Below are 18,475 nucleotides of genomic sequence, written 5' to 3'. Positions count from 1 at the left end.
TCGCAGCATCAGTTTGTTTCCTAACTTGCACATTTCCAGTAATCTTAAAATATGAACTTTCTTCTATTCCTATTTTGTCTTCTTATTTGATTGCATAAATATATTTAAAAAAAAATATTAAAATGTTGCACCAGACAAAAATAGTTAAAATTTTTTGATTAGTGAAGCTAAGATACCAGCTCAAGCACAGTTCCACAAAGCACCTATTTGTAGCTCCATTTACAGATGGAGATATTTTCTTTCTCCCTCACCAAAAAACATTTGCAAGAACGGCATCAAGTGGCTTGGCTAGAAACTGCCGTATTGTTTGTTGCTTACATTCAAACACAGCATGGTTTCACAATACAAGGTATGTTATATATGATATACCTGGATGGTGCATCCTCAGCTGTTCTCAAGCACATAAATCCTCTACAGTATGGCACATGCTGGTAAAAATACGTGAAACATGTATCGAATGAGGAGCTATAGCAGTAGTTTTATTATTCTGTCTCCTCTCCTAGTGCAAAGGTGAATCTATTTGGAAATCCGAATATTTGTAAAATGGTTCAAGTTGCTACAAGGTCCAGGGAGCAGAATTCTTGTCCTTGATTTTCCACTCAATTTCCCAGCCTCCTTTATGTCAGCCACTGAATGATGTACTTGTTCTCTGTTTGAAAAAGCTATTTTCTTCTACACTACTATCTGCTATAGTAGAAGACTCCCCTACACTTCAAAGCGCTTGTATGAGTGGATTGGGAAGGACAAAAATAGAGTTGATCTCCCTTCAAGAGAACTTCTTCTGAGCAAGTCTAGTTGGTTGGATTTGTGCACTTTAGTAACCATACTGGTAATAAAAGTCATTTCAAACTACCCAGAGTCATATTTTTGGCTGCAAATATCACAGACATGCACAATTTGAGGATACAATCTGTGCTTTTCCAGAAGCTATTTTAAGCTTTGACTTTTTGGGATAAATTAAAGGGAAAGGGCTTCAATTAAGTCATTAGAGGCCCAGTCCTTTACCCTGGCCTGCTTAAGAGTTCTCACATTATTGAGTGACTAGTGAATGCAGAATTCAGGACTTTAACTGGCAGAAACCATTAATTTAATGATGTTTCTTGTGAGCTGCAAGTTGGCTATATTTTTCTAGTCCTCATTGATACTTTATGGTGGCAAAGATGGCACAAATGTTTGACGCTATGAATGATCATGGATTTTCTTTGGTTGGAAAGGTTTCAGACTACCTGAAAAATTCCCTTTCACTGTTTTTTGACACATGTAGAAGGAAAATGAATAACTGCCAGACCTAGATTAAATATTTATTTCTTTTGTGTGATTTGGTTACTACCATAGCATTAAAGGAAAATCAAAACTCTCAAGTGAATCCTGTTATAATTAGACAATGTGACCAAATATTTTCTTTTTATTCCAGTGGTAATTCATGGATAATATGGTCTTTATAAATGTATACCAGGAATGAATCCCTGGTAATATTGTTCAGGCTCAACAAGGTTGTGAAGTTGTGCTAGCTTTGTCAACAGATCATTCAAATAGACTGTGACTGCTTACATAGTAGTTCCACCATCAGCAGAATCAATAGCATTTTGGCAAATAGCCAAAAATGTTAGCATTGACATCTGATGCTAGAAGTTCCTGACTGCTACAAGTTCTTTCTGCAGAAATTTCAATTCAGCAGATTGGAGAAGAATTCTGGTAAGACTTCTAGGATGGTTAAAGAAAGAAAAAGAGGGAGATCACTTGGGAAAACGTGTGAACCTTATTTTCCTGTTTTCTTAATTGAAAGAAAGAATTTATCTACCTTTGCTATGGTCAACATATGAAGGAAAAATAGTACTCCTCTGTCACAGAAAAGTCCTTGTGTTTTTTCTGGGTTTTGTATAAAGGTGAAATATTTTGTTAGTTTATAATGATAGCCTTTTGCGGTCTGCTTCAGATGAAGACCATCTGAAATTTTTTGCAGCCATCCAGACAGAGCTGTCCAGACCTAAAATACATAGGTGTAATGACATAAATGATACTGTCTTACTGTTATACAAGGTCTCTCACAAAATATCTCATTAAATCTATGGTCTGTAAGCTAAATCCAGAGGTATATTCACCCAAGAATGAGAGCATATTGACCCAATGATTTTCTGGTGTCTGATCTGGAACACTGTCTTGCATTTAATCCCCATTTTTTGTCTAATTAGTATTAGGAAATATGAAGCCTTACATGGTGATTTTTTGTCCCTTTGATTTTCTTGCTCATTAGTTTTGCATTTTTTCCTGCTTCTGAAGAGCAACAATTGCAACTGAGTTTTTCATATCTAATGATTCTGCACAGCATTAATTTCTTTCAATTTGTAATGAGCTGCTGGGATCTTAACTTTTGTTAAATACCATAGTAAGTCTAGAATTCAATATTAAGGTGTTTGACATTGAGACACCATTTTTAAAGCTTCATGTCTGTGTAAATCTGTAGGGTATAACAATAACATACACTTCTGTTTAAATTTTTCATGCCCAGACTTTTTACCATTCTCTAATTTCAGAATATCTGTAAAGCTATAAACTGAGCATTATTGAGTTATCAGCTCAATAGAGAACAAATCAAATCAGGTATTAAAGGAAAGTTTTGGGGCAAGGGAAGAATGTCCTGGAAGGAAGTGACCATTTGCAGGAAGACCTAGATTTGTTCTACTGACTTTGATACCTAATGCTGCTATTTTCAAAAATAATTTCAACCTCATGTATCTATTTTTGTCTGTGTTTCAGCTCTATTTAAAAGGAAAGGTTAAGAGACTATTGTCTGAATCAGAAGTTTCCCTGTTGAAAGAGTGAAGAACCTTGAATATTAATGCAAACATGAGCACAAGATAAAAAACATTTTCTCCACCTTTTTACTTATATTTTCATTATTCCTTCATGGAGCATCTTCATTTTATCCTAGACATAACATTTCACCACGTGTCTCCAGGGAAATGTTTTCAGATGAAAACATAACTGCTTGACAATGCATCTAAGCATAATTTTTTGTTCAATTAACCTTTGTCTTAAAAATCACACATTTTATCTTTTACATATTTTTATTAATTGCTTATATTATATTTAACACAGATATATACTTGAAATATAGCATTAAAATTAGACAGTGACCCTGGTTTTTCAGAGGTAAAGTCAGGTTTCTGCAAGAAAATAGTTGCACTCCAAGTTTTCAAGACTCCTAATTTGTGGTGATCTGTACAACTCTGGCAACATTTTTCATGTTATTCCAGACTACCTGAGAAGTAAACTTTTAACAGAGCTACTGAAATGAACCATGGATTTCTAGAATGCAATATTTTGAGGTTAAATATACTTGTATTACAGATTGATGTTCTGAGCATAATTTGGAGTGAATCATCCTAAGGTAAATATTTAGGTCAAATTACTTTTAATTTGAAGTGTGAGCAAGAAGCCTAAGTAAAGAGAGTGCAGTACATCTGCCAACACAGCAGAGCGGAAAAATAGTGCAGACACAGGCACAGTCTTGCTGTCTTGCAATGAATGGTTTAGAAAGCCCTGGGGGAGAAAGAGCTAGAAGTGGGAAGCAGAACTGAAGCCATTGTGGAGAGGAAGAAGTTACACTCTTCCTGTTATGACAGGAAATGCAGACAAATGTGCTTCCTGACCATTTGCTCAGCAGGGAATGAAATATTCTTTGACCTTTACCTTATGAACATTTTAGCAGCACAAAACTTATAAACATGTTTTTTACTATAAACATATGTTTGTATCTGCCATAACTGGCGATAGCATACAAAAAAACAAGTCAGCTTTTGTGTATATTCTGTCAGCTACTGTGTATTTGAGATTATTTTTTTGCCTAAAATTTGTACATATCTGTAGATCTGTCTGTAAAGGACATAATCATATCTCTGTATTCAACAAAAGGAAGTGAAGCATCAAAGATTAGCCTTTATTTTTTTTTTCATTCCTGTTTGGTCTTAGATCTTAATTTATAAATTAAAAGGAGAAGCATATTGATACTGGCTGACCTCCTAATTTTTGAGCTTGCTGTATCATCTTTAATCAATATATCTTTCAATTTTATCCCTCCTTTCTTTGTTTACACAGAAAAAACTTACAGGATTGACCCTCATGACTTGGATTTGGGCAGACTGAATAGTATCACTACTTTAAGTACTTGATCTGGTATTTATGCACAATAAAAATGTGGTGTAACATACAAAGCCTTCTTTTTTTATATGGGTTAATCATGAACATTTTATTTGTTATGGCTATAATTTTAGAGCATCCTCTTAGAACTCCTCTTTATCTGGACTATTCATCAAGTCATAGCACAATATGCTTGGGGCTTTCTGGGACAATAGCCCATTTACCAGCATAAATCAATGCTGTCTCATCCCTGTAAATTATGCTGGAGGGTTATAAGAACACGGAAGCAGTCTGCTGAAAGTCTTTTATTTTTTGTGGTATGCCCAGCTATTGCATAAAGGAAGGTTTGTCTAGATTAAATTCTACACAAGTGCTGTTCACCACTCCCTGTAGAGAGTTATTGTAAATATTGTTTCAGCCAGACCTCTTCATATGAGAAATGGTTCTAAACAAGAATCAGGGGAAAATAAGAGGAAAAACGGAAGAGAGAATATGACAACACTTTTTGCCTCTCCAGTAGTTATTTGATGTTTCATCGGGATAGGCTTGGGTGCTTGGCAGTGACATTTTAGTGAAGAGCCCCTCTGATTACATATGGCCAACTTGGCCTTATGTTTGAAGTTGGATAGACTGCTCACATAGTATCTCCTATTTATCACATGCATCATATCTACTGTGCTTGCTCTAGTCCCTGTGTCAGAAATTTAGACATTCCAGATGAAATAAGGACAAACAGCTAACATTTATTTTTGACAACATGGTGCCATTATCAGATACTTCTGTGCATCAGTGATCCCTCTTCTTCATCTGTTTAATGGCAGGAAATATACTTGGGAAGCATTTGTGAAAATTCTGTGTCTCTCATCTTCCTATGTCAGCAACAATATATCTGTATAGTCAGAATAGGAAGAAGTAAGGAGAGCACTGATATTCTGACACTGGCTGGACTGAATCACTTGAAACATCATGGGACCGCTACTTTGGAAACATAGTGTTAGCACATATATTGTGATTGCTAGTGACACATATGGAGTGATGTTATGGGTCAGCCTCTCATAGTTTGTGAAATTTCAGAAAAAATTATTCAAAGAATCCAAATTAAAACTAAAACTAAACTAAACTGAACTAAACTAATCCCAAACCAACTCCCATCAAAAGAAAGGCACAATCATCACGTGGCAAAAAACATAGATCATGTATCCTTAAGGTTGTATTCAGTAAATGAGAATATTTATGGATGCTTCTGTTTCTTTACTGGTATATTAAAATGTATAAGAATTATAAAATTGTTGTTACAAATTTACTTAAAGAAAGACTATTTCCTGTGGCTAGCATCCCAATTTACAAACCCACATAGCTAAATTAAAATTTAGGCAGATGAAAGAATTTTTAACTGTAACCAAGTGACAGTATCTTCTAATTTATATAGTTTAAGTAAGTTTAATTTAATAATGATTGAACAAGAAAGTATTCTCTGCACCAAATTGCCCTCTAAATTGGGCATATCATTGTGTGACATGCACACTCAAATTCAGACTCTCTACAGATTCACTTGCAAATATAGACTAGGCCATTTGAAAGCTGTTTCCAGGGAACTGAAGAGCCAGAGTTGTGGTTGAAAATCACCCTTTTAACAATTCTCTTTATCCAATGCCTTTCTTTTAGCACATTTCACCGTTAGTTAGAACTTCATCCAAAATATATAAAAAGCTCACCTTGATTTATATCAAGGAAATTGAAAGTTAACTACTTCACTAAGTATTTTATAATCAAGTAATGTCTTGATTAGCTCACACCATACAAAGTCATAAGCACTAATGCTTATTCATATACAAAAATGCTTCAGACTTTAGTAACCTATCTTCTTGATACCACCATTCTTATTAAGAGAACATTTAAAATAAATAAATAAAAATTAAATAAGTAGAATAACTATAGTTTTAAGACAAACATAAAAGACTAGTGGGTTTTGAGTTAATACAAAGGGATGGAATTTTGGTAGGATGCAGAAATAATTTTGGTGATCTCCACACCCTGCTCTTTTTGTAATATATATAAAACAATGCATTCAAGCATCTCATACAAGTATTTAGAAACTGTATCATTGTCAAAACCCTAATTTTTTACATGCACATGCTTAAAAAGATTTTAAAGACCATTGAATATTTGCCTCCTATCTGTTCCACTTCCACTCACTTTAATTTTTCATTATTTTTACCCTGTCATTATAAAATATTCTATCCTGCAAAAGGATCTCTTTTTTAGGTAGATTTCTTACCTAAAAATCCGCAAATTTGCAGTGATTTAGATAGTGGGGATAATTAAGCATATGTTCACTAATATTGTCAGGAAATAACATGTAGTGATTTGATTCTTGATGCTGAAAAAATTAAATGTTACAGAGATATTGAAGAGTATACATTTTTTGGGGGCATCTTTTTTGAAATATGTTGATGAATTTTCTCACAGTGTTTTCCTTCAGTGTCACTAGCATTGTTTATGTCAAATGACAAAGTGACATTGTCAGTTGTTATATGACACTACCAAGACTTTGAACACAAATTATAAGACTATGTCAACACATGAATTTTTTGGTGATGTAGCTACAGTTTGTATTCAACAAACTGTCTTGCAACTGTCTTGTTAATTATCAGCACTAAGTCAGTTCAAGCATAATCAGAGATTTTTCAGTGAAGATTCCACACTCCCTTCCAACTAGACAAATGAGAAGTATTAAATAATTTATGCTATTTTTACCTCTCAACAAACCCTTTTCTTTACAAGAATATTATCAGGTACCTTAGAAAATATTTATTAGATGGTGATTAATTTTAATATTTTTTGGTGTGGACAAGAATGGTTCACATAGCAAATGGTGAACAAATCAAACAAATAAAGATAAATAATAAAAATTCTGTTTATTTATATTGCTCATAAAAGTATTTTAGCATATGGCATATTCATATTCGTTATGCAGCCACACAGAAGAATGCATGCAAAAAGCTAATTTTGTTTTTTAAATGGCTTGAAGATTATTAGTAATTTTTTCTGAAGTCACTGACATGACATTTCACTGTACATTTGAAAAGTTCTCTAAAATAAACTGTTATAAAAGCATAATAAATTTACATCCATGTATATGAATTATGTACACATAAAGATAAACCACTATGAATTACATATTCAAAAATTAAAATTCCAAATCACAAGTAGTGAAACAGTAGTAGACACAATTGCCTTTAATTCATTAATTATCAGTTACAGAAGGCTTTATCTGGTCAATTTAGAAAATATTAGGAAGATAATATAGGAAGATCAAGAAATTAAAACCATATCAAATTCAGAGTAATTATGATTGTGTATTAAAGAAAGATTAAAGATCTAGATTATTCATTGTTCTGGTTTGTGGGGTTTTTTTTACTGTCCATAAAATATAACTCTAACCACTATCACTTTGGTGATAAGTATCATGAATTAAGTATCTCCTGTGCACCACAGCCAGATGGTTTTTCAAAATATTAAGGCATTTTACCTTACAATGAACACAAGCACTGGCTTTAAGGATATTTTTGTACTGGGGTGGACTTGAATGAAAAGCATGCTAAATGCAGAGATACTCCACCTACAGCACTGTGGTCAAAAAGTTGACTGAAAAGCATGTTAGATGCAGAAAAATATGTTGAATTAGTACATTTTATTTTCTGTATCACTAATTATTTCTAAAACAAGCTTTTGTATATAGATACATAACTATATATCTCTATCTTTCAAGCATTTAATTGCATTTTTGTGTAATCAGAGAACCCATTAAAAGAGTATTTTGAAGACAACATTATTACTATTATTATTATTATTTATTTTTATTTTTATTTTTATTTTTATTTTTATTTTTATTTTTATTTTTATTATTTAGAATTCGAGTGGATTTTTGTTACCTATCTCATTATTCATTCCAAATATCAAAAACCATGATAAACAAATTTAGAAAGAATTATAAGTTATGCATACTTGAGACTAGTGCTCTAGAAAGTGGGGGTTTTTTAATGCTTGAATAATTGTGTTTAATAACAGTCCATCTTTTCTTAACAGTATGTTGACAGAAGTTAAAGTTATCAAAATTAAAATAAAAGGAATAACATTCGGTATGCATTTAGGAGAATAAGTGCTCACAGTATGGACACAAAGCCTCGTCTTTCTGAGAGAATCTAATAAATAGGGATTAGCAATACTTAAAAAGTTACATTTTCCTTGGCCTGATATGTTGGGATTTTAAGGTAGTCTGAGGCTGCACTTAGCATTAACTTGTGTCAAGAAGTGTGACAAGTTAAAACACTGGCCATATGAATCTCAGACGGACAAATCTTGCTACAGCATTAATGTGCAGAGGTGCCACTGTTTATGGGTGTATAAGGGATGGTAGCAACAAATGTAGAATCAGGCAGACCAATAAACTTGGTGGTGTGCCTGTTCTTGACATACCAAGTATCTTGACCATGAGTTAAATTCAATTGATTATAGGCTTAGCAGAACCATTTTTGTCCTAAAGATTCCTGTCAATGAAAAATATGTAAGAGAAATTGCACATATGAAGAAACAGAGGAGAAAAATTCAACCATACAATTAGCTTAAACAGTTCATAGTAGTTTAGTATTTCAAGTCACATGTATAACTGGAACTTGTAACCTAGTGCAGAAAAGCAAATAAAAATTTTTTTGATGTGCAGGTCTTTCATTGTCAAAACAATCCCTGTGGAAAATTATGGTTTTGAAGAGAATAATTATAATTTTCATACTGCCTGGATTTTGCATTATGTAGGGGTATTTGCTGGCCTACTGAGAACTTGCAAGCAAATCCCTATTTCTTTCCTATATAATATGACCTAAAGCCCTTTGTACTAAAAATGCCAGTTCATATTCCTAAGCATATGGCTTGAAATGAAATAAACTATCATATGTGTGTGTTCAGAAAAGACTTTGTTTCAAAGGCTGCTGACCAGATATTTTCTTCTTTCATGCTTTATAATTCTCTTTTCTCATGAGTGCCATTTTTCACACTAGATATTTCTTCAAAAGTATCATGAGTGTGTTTATATGAGCAATGTATCTCTTTTGGAATACTTAAATGATTAGGAAATAATTCTTTGCTTCAAAGCTAGCAGGATTTGGGGGACTTGAAGTCAAAGTCAATTGAAAAAATCAGAATTGACTGCACTTGTTCAAAGTTTTTACAGCTGCTCATCTGAGATGCATTTTGCAAATATTGATTTGCAGTCTCAACACTTCATAGCACCAGTAAATGAAAATAGTCCTTACCTGTATCTCAAGTTTAGTGCAATGATAATTAGGTATTTCTCGCTTGTGTAATACATACAACACACACATATATATTCTATTTTGGAACTCTTTTATGTTTATTGATTTGTTTTCTGAGCATGTTCAAGAGCATGTTCAATTCAAAGACAAAGCATTCAGACATTATAGCTCAAAAAAAAAAAGGAGAAAGACTACAGAGAGCAACTTGTGGTTTTCTGATGGACCTTTTTGCTTTTCTTTCCAGGTGACTTTTACAAAGAGGAAATTTGGGTTAATGAAGAAGGCTTATGAGCTTAGTGTTCTGTGTGACTGTGAGATTGCTCTAATCATCTTCAACAGCACCAACAAACTGTTCCAGTATGCCAGCACTGATATGGACAAAGTGTTGCTGAAATATACGGAGTATAATGAGCCACATGAGAGCCGAACAAATTCAGATATTGTTGAGGTAAGAGTTTGTGTTCTCTCTGAGATGGAGGTGCTCCAAGTAGGTTATATCTTCAAGTGACATAGCAGCAGGAGAACAGAACAAGACAGTGGTGTATTAGCTTGAGCATTGGAGGTGACAAAGACAGAGCTGCAGGAAATCCACATCTTTTGTGAGCATTTTATCCTTCTGAGTCTTGCAGAAACTTCTGCAAAGGGATTTCTGGCTCCATATTTTCCAGATTTCTGTGCTGCTTTGTCACTTTGTTGCATTAATCCTCTCCATGCCTTGACCACTACCTACCAGCTGAATCTCTTGCTTGTCTCCTATCATATCATATGTGTGTGTTCAGAAAAGACTTTGTTTCAAAGGCTGCTGACCAGATATTTTCTTCTTTCATGCTTTATAATTCTCTTTTCTCATGAGTGCCATTTTTCACACTAGATATTTCTTCAAAAGTATCATGAGTGTGTTTATATGAGCAATGTATCTCTTTTGGAATACTTAAATGATTAGGAAATAATTCTTTGCTTCAAAGCTAGCAGGATTTGGGGGACTTGAAGTCAAAGTCAATTGAAAAAATCAGAATTGATTGTCTCCTAGTCTCTTCCGGGGACAGGCTCTCCAGAAGACATTGCATACTTTGTCTCCACAATCAAAAAGTTATAATATTGTCTTTCCAGGAGGAATTAAGAATACATTGTAAAAGATGTGGAAGAAGATTTAAAGCATTTGTTGGTGGAATTTGACTGCTTTTCTTAGCTTTTTGATTGTTTACCAAGGGTGTCTAATAAAATGCAAAAGAAAAGTTAATTTACAATCTGCACAGTAAAAATATATCAGCTACTCACACAGAATATTGTTACCATAATATAATAGTGACATTATCAATTCAGTAGTGTCGGAATGCTAGAAACACTGTTTAATTTTTTTACAATTATAAGGAGCAATTTTTATTTACAATTACTGAAAATTATTAATTTAAATTTAAAATTTTAAAATTTAAGTTTCTAATATTCATAGACAAGTCAGTGTATGTTGCAATCACATTTGGATTCAAGCTATGCAAAATACATAAAGCCTTTAATGATTTCTTATTATAAAAAAAGCACTCGTATCTTAGACAAATATCTAAAAAATGGGTTATATGACCTATACAACTTCTGGTTTTAAAGCATATGACTGATCTAATGGTATCAATTAAAAACTTAATAGAAGGATGATGACCTATCCTAAAGGTCAGTGAAAATTTAATCCTGAATATGCTGATGTCTATGCTTAGTTTACTCCAGATCTTTATAAAGTTAATTTCAGATTTTTGAATGATCGGGATGTTGTCTGAAATGCAACTTTGATACTTTTGGAATCTTCACCAGGGTTAGTTATGTGTTTGAGACTAGAATGTAAGTTAGTGAGTTATCCTTTTAAAAGGATAAAAGGTTCTGCATAATTAAAATTATTAAACTTGTTACAGAGTCACAGTCACACCACCTTAGATGGGCATAGACTACACACAGCAATATATATCACTTCTCTGTCTATCCTTATGTCAGCATCTAGGAAGTTACTGTTTTGTTTCACTCCTTATTTCCCTCAGATTCTGCCCCCCATTAGAAGAGAGTGAGGTTCTGGCAGCAGAAAAAAATTATATGAGTTAAGACTAGGAGGAAAGTGCATAATTTCTTCCTCCTCGCCATAATTTCTTTCCCTCTCTTACTTCAGATCCTTTGTATATACATGAAGCCTTTCTTGCCCCCCAGATTTGGGAAGTCCAAAAAAATTCAAATTCTATGCCCAAAATTAAGTCCTCTCCTCTTTTAGTGGCAAAAGGCCAGAATATTCTTAGCAGAAGAGTTTCCTATGATATCTTTTCTTCTTTCTACAGGCTTTTGTGTGGAAATAGGTAGAAATACACTTAGGGATTTATTGCTTGCTTTACAATGAATGAATACTTTTTATCATAAGGACTATGGTTTTCCAAGGATCTTGAATGAAAACTTAAAATTTCAAATAATGTTGAAATTTTCAGAAAGAGCTCACTGCACCAGCAAAATCCCTTTCTGCATAAACAGCAGGCCAATTTGGATAGGTTGATTAGCAGTTTTGCATGCAGATGTGTAATTTTCTGGCTATACCCAAAGTTTGGTGAGCAAGTATTTTCACTTTTCTAAAAGGAACAACATAAAAATGGATAATTGAAATAAATGTTACTTAAATTGAACAATAGACATAAAACGCCAGATGAAGTGAATGCTCTATCAGCTCTGAGTTTGATTTTCTGCTACATTTTTCAATGTTCTGCCTATAACATAAAATACCAGTACTGATACAGTGTTATGTCAGTACTAGTAGAGTTTGAGAATCCAAGGAGTCCTTCTCCAGCATGTAGGTTTTAAACAGGAATTCCATATTGTCATGCCTTAAATTGTCATTATTGTCATTACCTTAAATAGGTAATGAACATCACACTTACAAGTACAGTAGAGAATAGAGCTTTGATATATGGCTTGACTCTTAGAGTAGTTTAGGTATATTTTCAGGTACAGGATATAAATCTGCCACACAATTAAGCATTTTAATTCATCAGTTAAACTGATCAATTACACATTACATATATTTTCATGTTGGGGGTCCATCTTCTTTTCCATTTCAGACAGCTAGATTTCACACGTAAAAGTTTTTAATCTTATCTTCCAGATCAATCAACAGCAGCTGAGAAGAAGACAATATTATTAAATCTGAGCATTTTCAACTAAATGTCTATTCAATAACTATATTTCAACAGAAGACAAGGGCATAGCTGTGCTTATAAATTTCTGCACAGCATTCAAGAGAGAAATCTTTTTTAGGCAGACTGATGAAAATTTGAAATATAACTGTCAACCATATAAAGGTCTTCAATTTAGTATCCAATTTCTGTTCACATTCAGCATAATATTAACTATTTAGTCACTTTTAAGTTGTGGTAGAACTGTTTTATCAGTCATTAAAATGAGGTGTAAGTTCTTTGAACTATCTATATTCAGACGAAATTAAAAGAGCAGCTCTCTAATATGTAGTTAATTACTTTTAAATAAAACCACTGCTATTCAAATACAAAAATTATATATATTTTCATGCAGATCTAGCTAAAGCTGTTAATTTTATTAAGCAAATGTTTTCAATATAATTACTGGGATTAATTATATTTATCATTTCTGAAAAAGGAAGTCTTCAGGCCATAACTTATTACTTAAAGTAACATCTAAAGAAGAAAACGTTCATATATCTAACAAACATCACACTGTTTTTTAACAGAAAATTGGCTCACCCAACTTAGAGATAGATGATATCAATAAATCCATCTTGATAAAATAATGGAATGCTAGTAGTTAGAGAATTGTAAAGGCCAGTTACTGCTGTTGTTTGAGGTTTTCTGGTTTAATGATTTAAAATAGCTCTTATTTTCTTTACATATATAGAAATTTTATATACATGCAATAAATATAACTGAGATGATGTTTCCAGTGCTTCATCAAAATGAAGTTGATTAACATGCTATTTAATATATCTGAGTATTTCAGGTCACAGAAATTGTCTACCAGGTGAATGTGTTTCAGTTAAGACCCAGTAAATATGTCTACAACATACAAGGGCAAATAAAGGTCAATATGTATTCATGATGGAGAAAATATATGCATTTTACCCTCACATTTATTCATTTCAAGCAACAGTGACAATTATTGTGCACGGAGATATGCATTAATTCTGGGAAACAAACAACCAAAACAAAAAAAGGCAACAAAACAAAATCAACTAAACAAAAAGGATACATTCTGAAACTTCTATTTAGCATTAACTGGATTCTTAAATTTGAAGGCATTATGTCCTCACCCACCAAACTATTCATACTACAGTCATTCATTCAATTTTCCTTCAGTTAAAAAGTGAGATTATTTGCTGGATTTAGTAATTATTTTAAGGAATAGCAGAAAGTCTGGTGAGTTCATTCAATACAGAGGAGAAATATAACATTTCATCTTTATGCCAACCTCCAAGTGTGTATGTAAATTCCAACAATAATATAGCCAGCATAATTGTATATGACTATGCAATAACTTGGCAATAAGGAAATGGGAAAGAAAAAATGATAGCATTTTACAACAGTCAAGTGCATGCATTATGTGTTCTTTGGATTTATTAGAAATGAGGCCAGATCCTTTCCTTGTTTCTGTAAAACAGAAGTGGGTGTTTTTATTTTATTTACTTATTTTAGTGATATCTCAACTTATTTTAGTGATATCCCACTGCCGCACTGCTGTGATTAACAAGAATCCAGTTCTGTAACACTGTAAGCTCAATACTTAGAAGCTCAGGAAGACCTCAGCCTTAGATTGAAGGGGACAGATTTCAGAGCAGGAATATGGGGAAATGTTTTGCTGCAAATATAATTAAAAGTCTGACTATGCTATTGAAATCTGTTGTGATTCTTTGTCTAAGCCATCAAGCCATGCTGATTTAAGGTGGAACTTCCTGCCTATTTTCTGTCTCATTGTCCCTTTTTCCTTACTTCTTTCATGTCAAAGCATCAGCTACTGTCTTAGCTTTAGAAGACTTCTAATGAGTTTTCATTGACTCTTGACTTTGCTTCAGTTTCTGGTACACTAAGTTTAATATGCTGAGCCTTGCTCTGTGTGCACATAAACCATTCCTCCACAAATTACTCACTACTTTATCTTTTAGCTCTTTTTAAACCCCCAATCCATTAATTTATTTGACCTTGCTGCTTTTATTGTCTCTCTTTCTCCACCTGACTTCTCTTCATCTGCTGATTCAGTGCTCACTACCTTTAGTTCAAGTTCCCTTGCTAGGTCAGCCCTTTCAAATTTACCCCTATCTTCCATTTTCAGGCACACATGCATCCATCTCCTCAGTTCCCCCTTATCATACCACTAATCACTAGTAGAGGAAAGTGCAAATCACAGACTTCATTCATGTTTCACTTTGCTGACTGAGGTTCTATGTCATGAAGGCTAATCATCCACTAAATATCTTAATTTGGCAAATTAAATGGAGGTAAAACCTCCATTACCTTAGAAAAAATTCTTCCGTCAGCTCAGTGTCTTCTGAAATATCTCTTATTAACTGTTTTTCAATCTTTCTTTTTCTGGTACGTGTCTTCAACTTCTCCTTTCTTTCTCTCTCTCTCTCTGTCTCTCTCTCTCTCTGTCTCTAATTTTCTTTTAATCAAGTGTTAGAAGTATTTCATGTTCCTCAACATGGATTTTTACATATAGGAAGATATCAGCTCCTGCAATATACTGGCATATCTTTCTGCTTCAATAAAACTTTAACCTCATCTGGCTTTTCATCTATACATAGTTTTACTCTGTTAGGGACTGATTTTCCATTATGCTTGGTGGTCCTCCATCTTCTTTTGCCTCCTCTTTCTCATGGAAATTAGGTAAGTTTGCAAAACTTGGGTTGGGTGAACTCTTGCTTTTAGTGATAGTGAAAAACTTCATCAAGAATTAATCTGAAGTATTCTAAGGAGTAAATTATTTTAGGGATATTGTGATGGGGTTACAGGTTTCCCAGGGAAAAACAAAACAAAACAAAGATAAGTAGTTCTAATTTGCAATAATATGTCACATTTTTAATTTTTACATTATAGATTCTTTTTCATGGATAATGAGCATCTAGCATTGTCCTTTTAACTTGTTTTGCACAGATGTTCATTCTCTAGCAAATGCTGATGAATTGACCTTCCACAGAGTATTTTCCCCTTTCCAATGGACTTCTGTATTTGGTGAGGGAGAGCAATCTTAACATAGCAGAAGAAATGTGTGCCATTTGCAGTTGCATTTTCCCCTAAGAGAAAGAAGTGAGGTTCTGAACATGTGAAATTCTCCCTGCAGATTGCTCATCCTTTGTGTTTTACAACACACAGAGATCTTCAAAGACCTTAACATTAAAATAGCAAGGAACAAAGTAATACCAAAACCTACAGGGTGATGGAATTCAGAATTTTTTTATTGTGTGCTTTTTTGCTGGTTAAAAAAACCATTGTTACTCTGGAAAAAAATGTGTCTAATGAAAACATACAATTATTGATGTCAATTCAGTCTTCCACAGATTTGTAGAAAAGCTAGTTTGAACTGAAAATCCAGTTGTTTTTAGTATTGCCAGCCACAACGTGTTAATTGGCATACTTTTAAATCTCCTTGAGGGACATGAGTTAAAACTTAGTACAGCTTCAGTTCAGAAGGGTGGAGTTGATGAAAATGGCAGTCAGGTGGCCATGGACAGTATTGGTGCTAGAGAGGAATGCCACAGTCCTGTTTTGCTTGTGGTCTTACTGCGCATTATCTCATCAATCCTTACAGATGTGCTGTGGATTCTATAGCACATTAAGTTTAGTCACTTGATGTGAAAGTTCTGAATGAGATAAAGAGAAAAGAAATTTTCTTCTGTCAGTTATTTCTAAAGGTCACAGAGCTAATGACTAGCTAGGAGGTTAATTAGATTGTAAAAGCCTCTTCATATCAATTAAGACTCTTATCTGTATAATCATAGTAAATAAACCCATACAACTCCCTAATGTTCTCTTTTTAGGAAAAGTAAGGCAACAGTTGTAGCTTGTTTAATTATTTTCTTCTCTTGTCATCATAACACAATATTGCATATAAACAAGCTGTGAAATAGACATCAAGTCAGCTCTTGAGCTGCTGAAATCAGGGGATTTCTTTCAGCTACTGTGGGCTGAAGACCTGGGACAGTATGGAAAGTAAGCCTTGTATGTAAGAAAGGTTATTCAGGGTGATCTAAAGACAATGCAGTGTATTGGATACTGCCCTGGACTAGGACTCATGAGACTTTGGTTTTATTAATAGCTTTGTCAAATACTGTTTTGTGACCTTGGATAAGTCACGTTTCCTCTTAATGCTTTGGTTTCACTATCTTTGAAATGGGGATAGCATCATTGATTTCCTTTGTAAATTGGTTGAAGACCATTTGCTAAAAAAACAGATAGTGGTACCAGTCTCACAGGACAGACATTCAGACATTTGAAAAGAGTCAACTGGCCAAAAATTTTCTTTGGATGACTATTTAGGCTTTTTAAATGCCTTTGTCTTTTTTCATTTTTTTCATTTTTAGAAAATACAAACCCAACCATTATTGCCAACATTATGTATGACAGAACCAAAGGACTGAATGCAAGATCTTCAGCATTTTTCCTTTGGTCTTTGTTTGCCAATTAATTTGAAACTTAACACAATTTGAAAAATGTGTTTGTAAATTAATATCCTCATGTGAGTTTTTTCTGTGTTTTTTTCTAAGCGTGACTGGTTAAAAAAATCTCAGAGGTAAAAATATCTTGGTTTCAAAAGTTTTACAAGATATTTTATCAATCTTGATTTCATTTTTTAAAGTAATTGCTTTAGAAATACATATTTTCTAAACAAAAGCTGACAGTCTTATCTAACTTTAGTATTCCATGAATTTGGGATTCATGTAAATAGTAGCACAGAAAAATTTCAAAGCTGGAAAACTGTGTATGAAAATTCTATTCTATCCAAAGTGGTCCCTCAGTGGAACTGCTGTTCCAGTCAGTGAGTGTCCAAAGTAGTCCTTCTGCTGCACTCATTAAGTAGCATTTTATTCCCTTCCTCCCACTTATCCTCATGAGATTTTTGACTCTTCATATCCCAAGCTATTTTCAAGCTCTCCTTGATAATTCTGCATCTCCTTGTTATTCTGCATTTAATAAGTCAGAGACTTTAGTTGCTATGCAATCTAGAAAAAGTAGAGGATTTCTTATATTTCAAATTAATTCAGTACATGAAAAAAATGCAGCAACGGGAAAGTTGCACAATTAATTTTCTCATTTTGCTTTATCTCAAAAAAACCAGAAAACTTTTCATTATAATTTATTTCAGCAAGGATTTGGTTAACATGAAACATAGCTTGTAAGCCTAATGTAACTCAAATGAAAGAAAAGACACTCACCTAAGAGCTACTTTTCCATATGTGGAACAAGAGAGAAGGGACAGAAAAAAATAAAATGGATCCAAGGTTAATAATTCTGAAGCACATGATACATGAGAAGCTTCTTTTGAGTGTATTTAGGAGGCGATCTGGATGTCCTGTTTTAACCTTCTTGAGGATCATGTAATTTTATTTTTTATTGTTTTGTAATAGCTTTTAAAATATTTTAATAACTTAGTAAATTTTTTGGATAATTGTTGCAAAATGCTGAAATGATGAAAGTGAAAAATATGTGCAGAATATAAACATGTTTCCAATTTTTCATTCTTCCTTTTTTTTGCCAAACTGGAATTCTAAAGCTGTATTTCTTAGAGCAAGGTCTACTTCACAGAGTACTTTCTTTCTTCAAAATGTTATATATCTGGCTAAGGAACTGGAAATATCTTACATGTCTGTGTAACATTCTCAGACCTTAATAGCTCCAAAGTTTTATCCCAGTCCAATCACTGAGAAACATTCTTTGCTTTTGTAATCACTGTTTCACATAGTAACAGCTTGTTGTATTTTGGTCTGTTTGCCAGAGGGTAGGTTTATTTTTAAATCCCTGTACTCTGAATTTTCTTTATTT

General features: G+C 33.4%; 1 protein-coding gene across 17 annotated transcripts in view; it reads left to right on the top strand.

Annotated features, from left to right (window-relative positions):
* MEF2C (myocyte enhancer factor 2C) overlaps nt 1–18,475 on the top strand; it is a 134,843-nt gene that overhangs the window by 60,247 nt on the left and 56,121 nt on the right. For all 17 annotated transcript variants that reach the window (XM_036403549.2, XM_036403546.2, XM_054517988.1 and 14 more), the window contains one exon: nt 9,697–9,900. In XM_036403549.2, the coding sequence (XP_036259442.1) occupies nt 9,697–9,900 (204 nt within the window). The remainder of the gene's footprint in view (nt 1–9,696; nt 9,901–18,475) is intronic.

The sequence above is a fragment of the Molothrus ater genome, chromosome Z, assembly GCF_012460135.2.
Source record: "Molothrus ater isolate BHLD 08-10-18 breed brown headed cowbird chromosome Z, BPBGC_Mater_1.1, whole genome shotgun sequence".
NCBI lineage: Eukaryota > Metazoa > Chordata > Aves > Passeriformes > Icteridae > Molothrus > Molothrus ater.
This window is presented reverse-complemented; position numbering and strand designations above follow the sequence as displayed.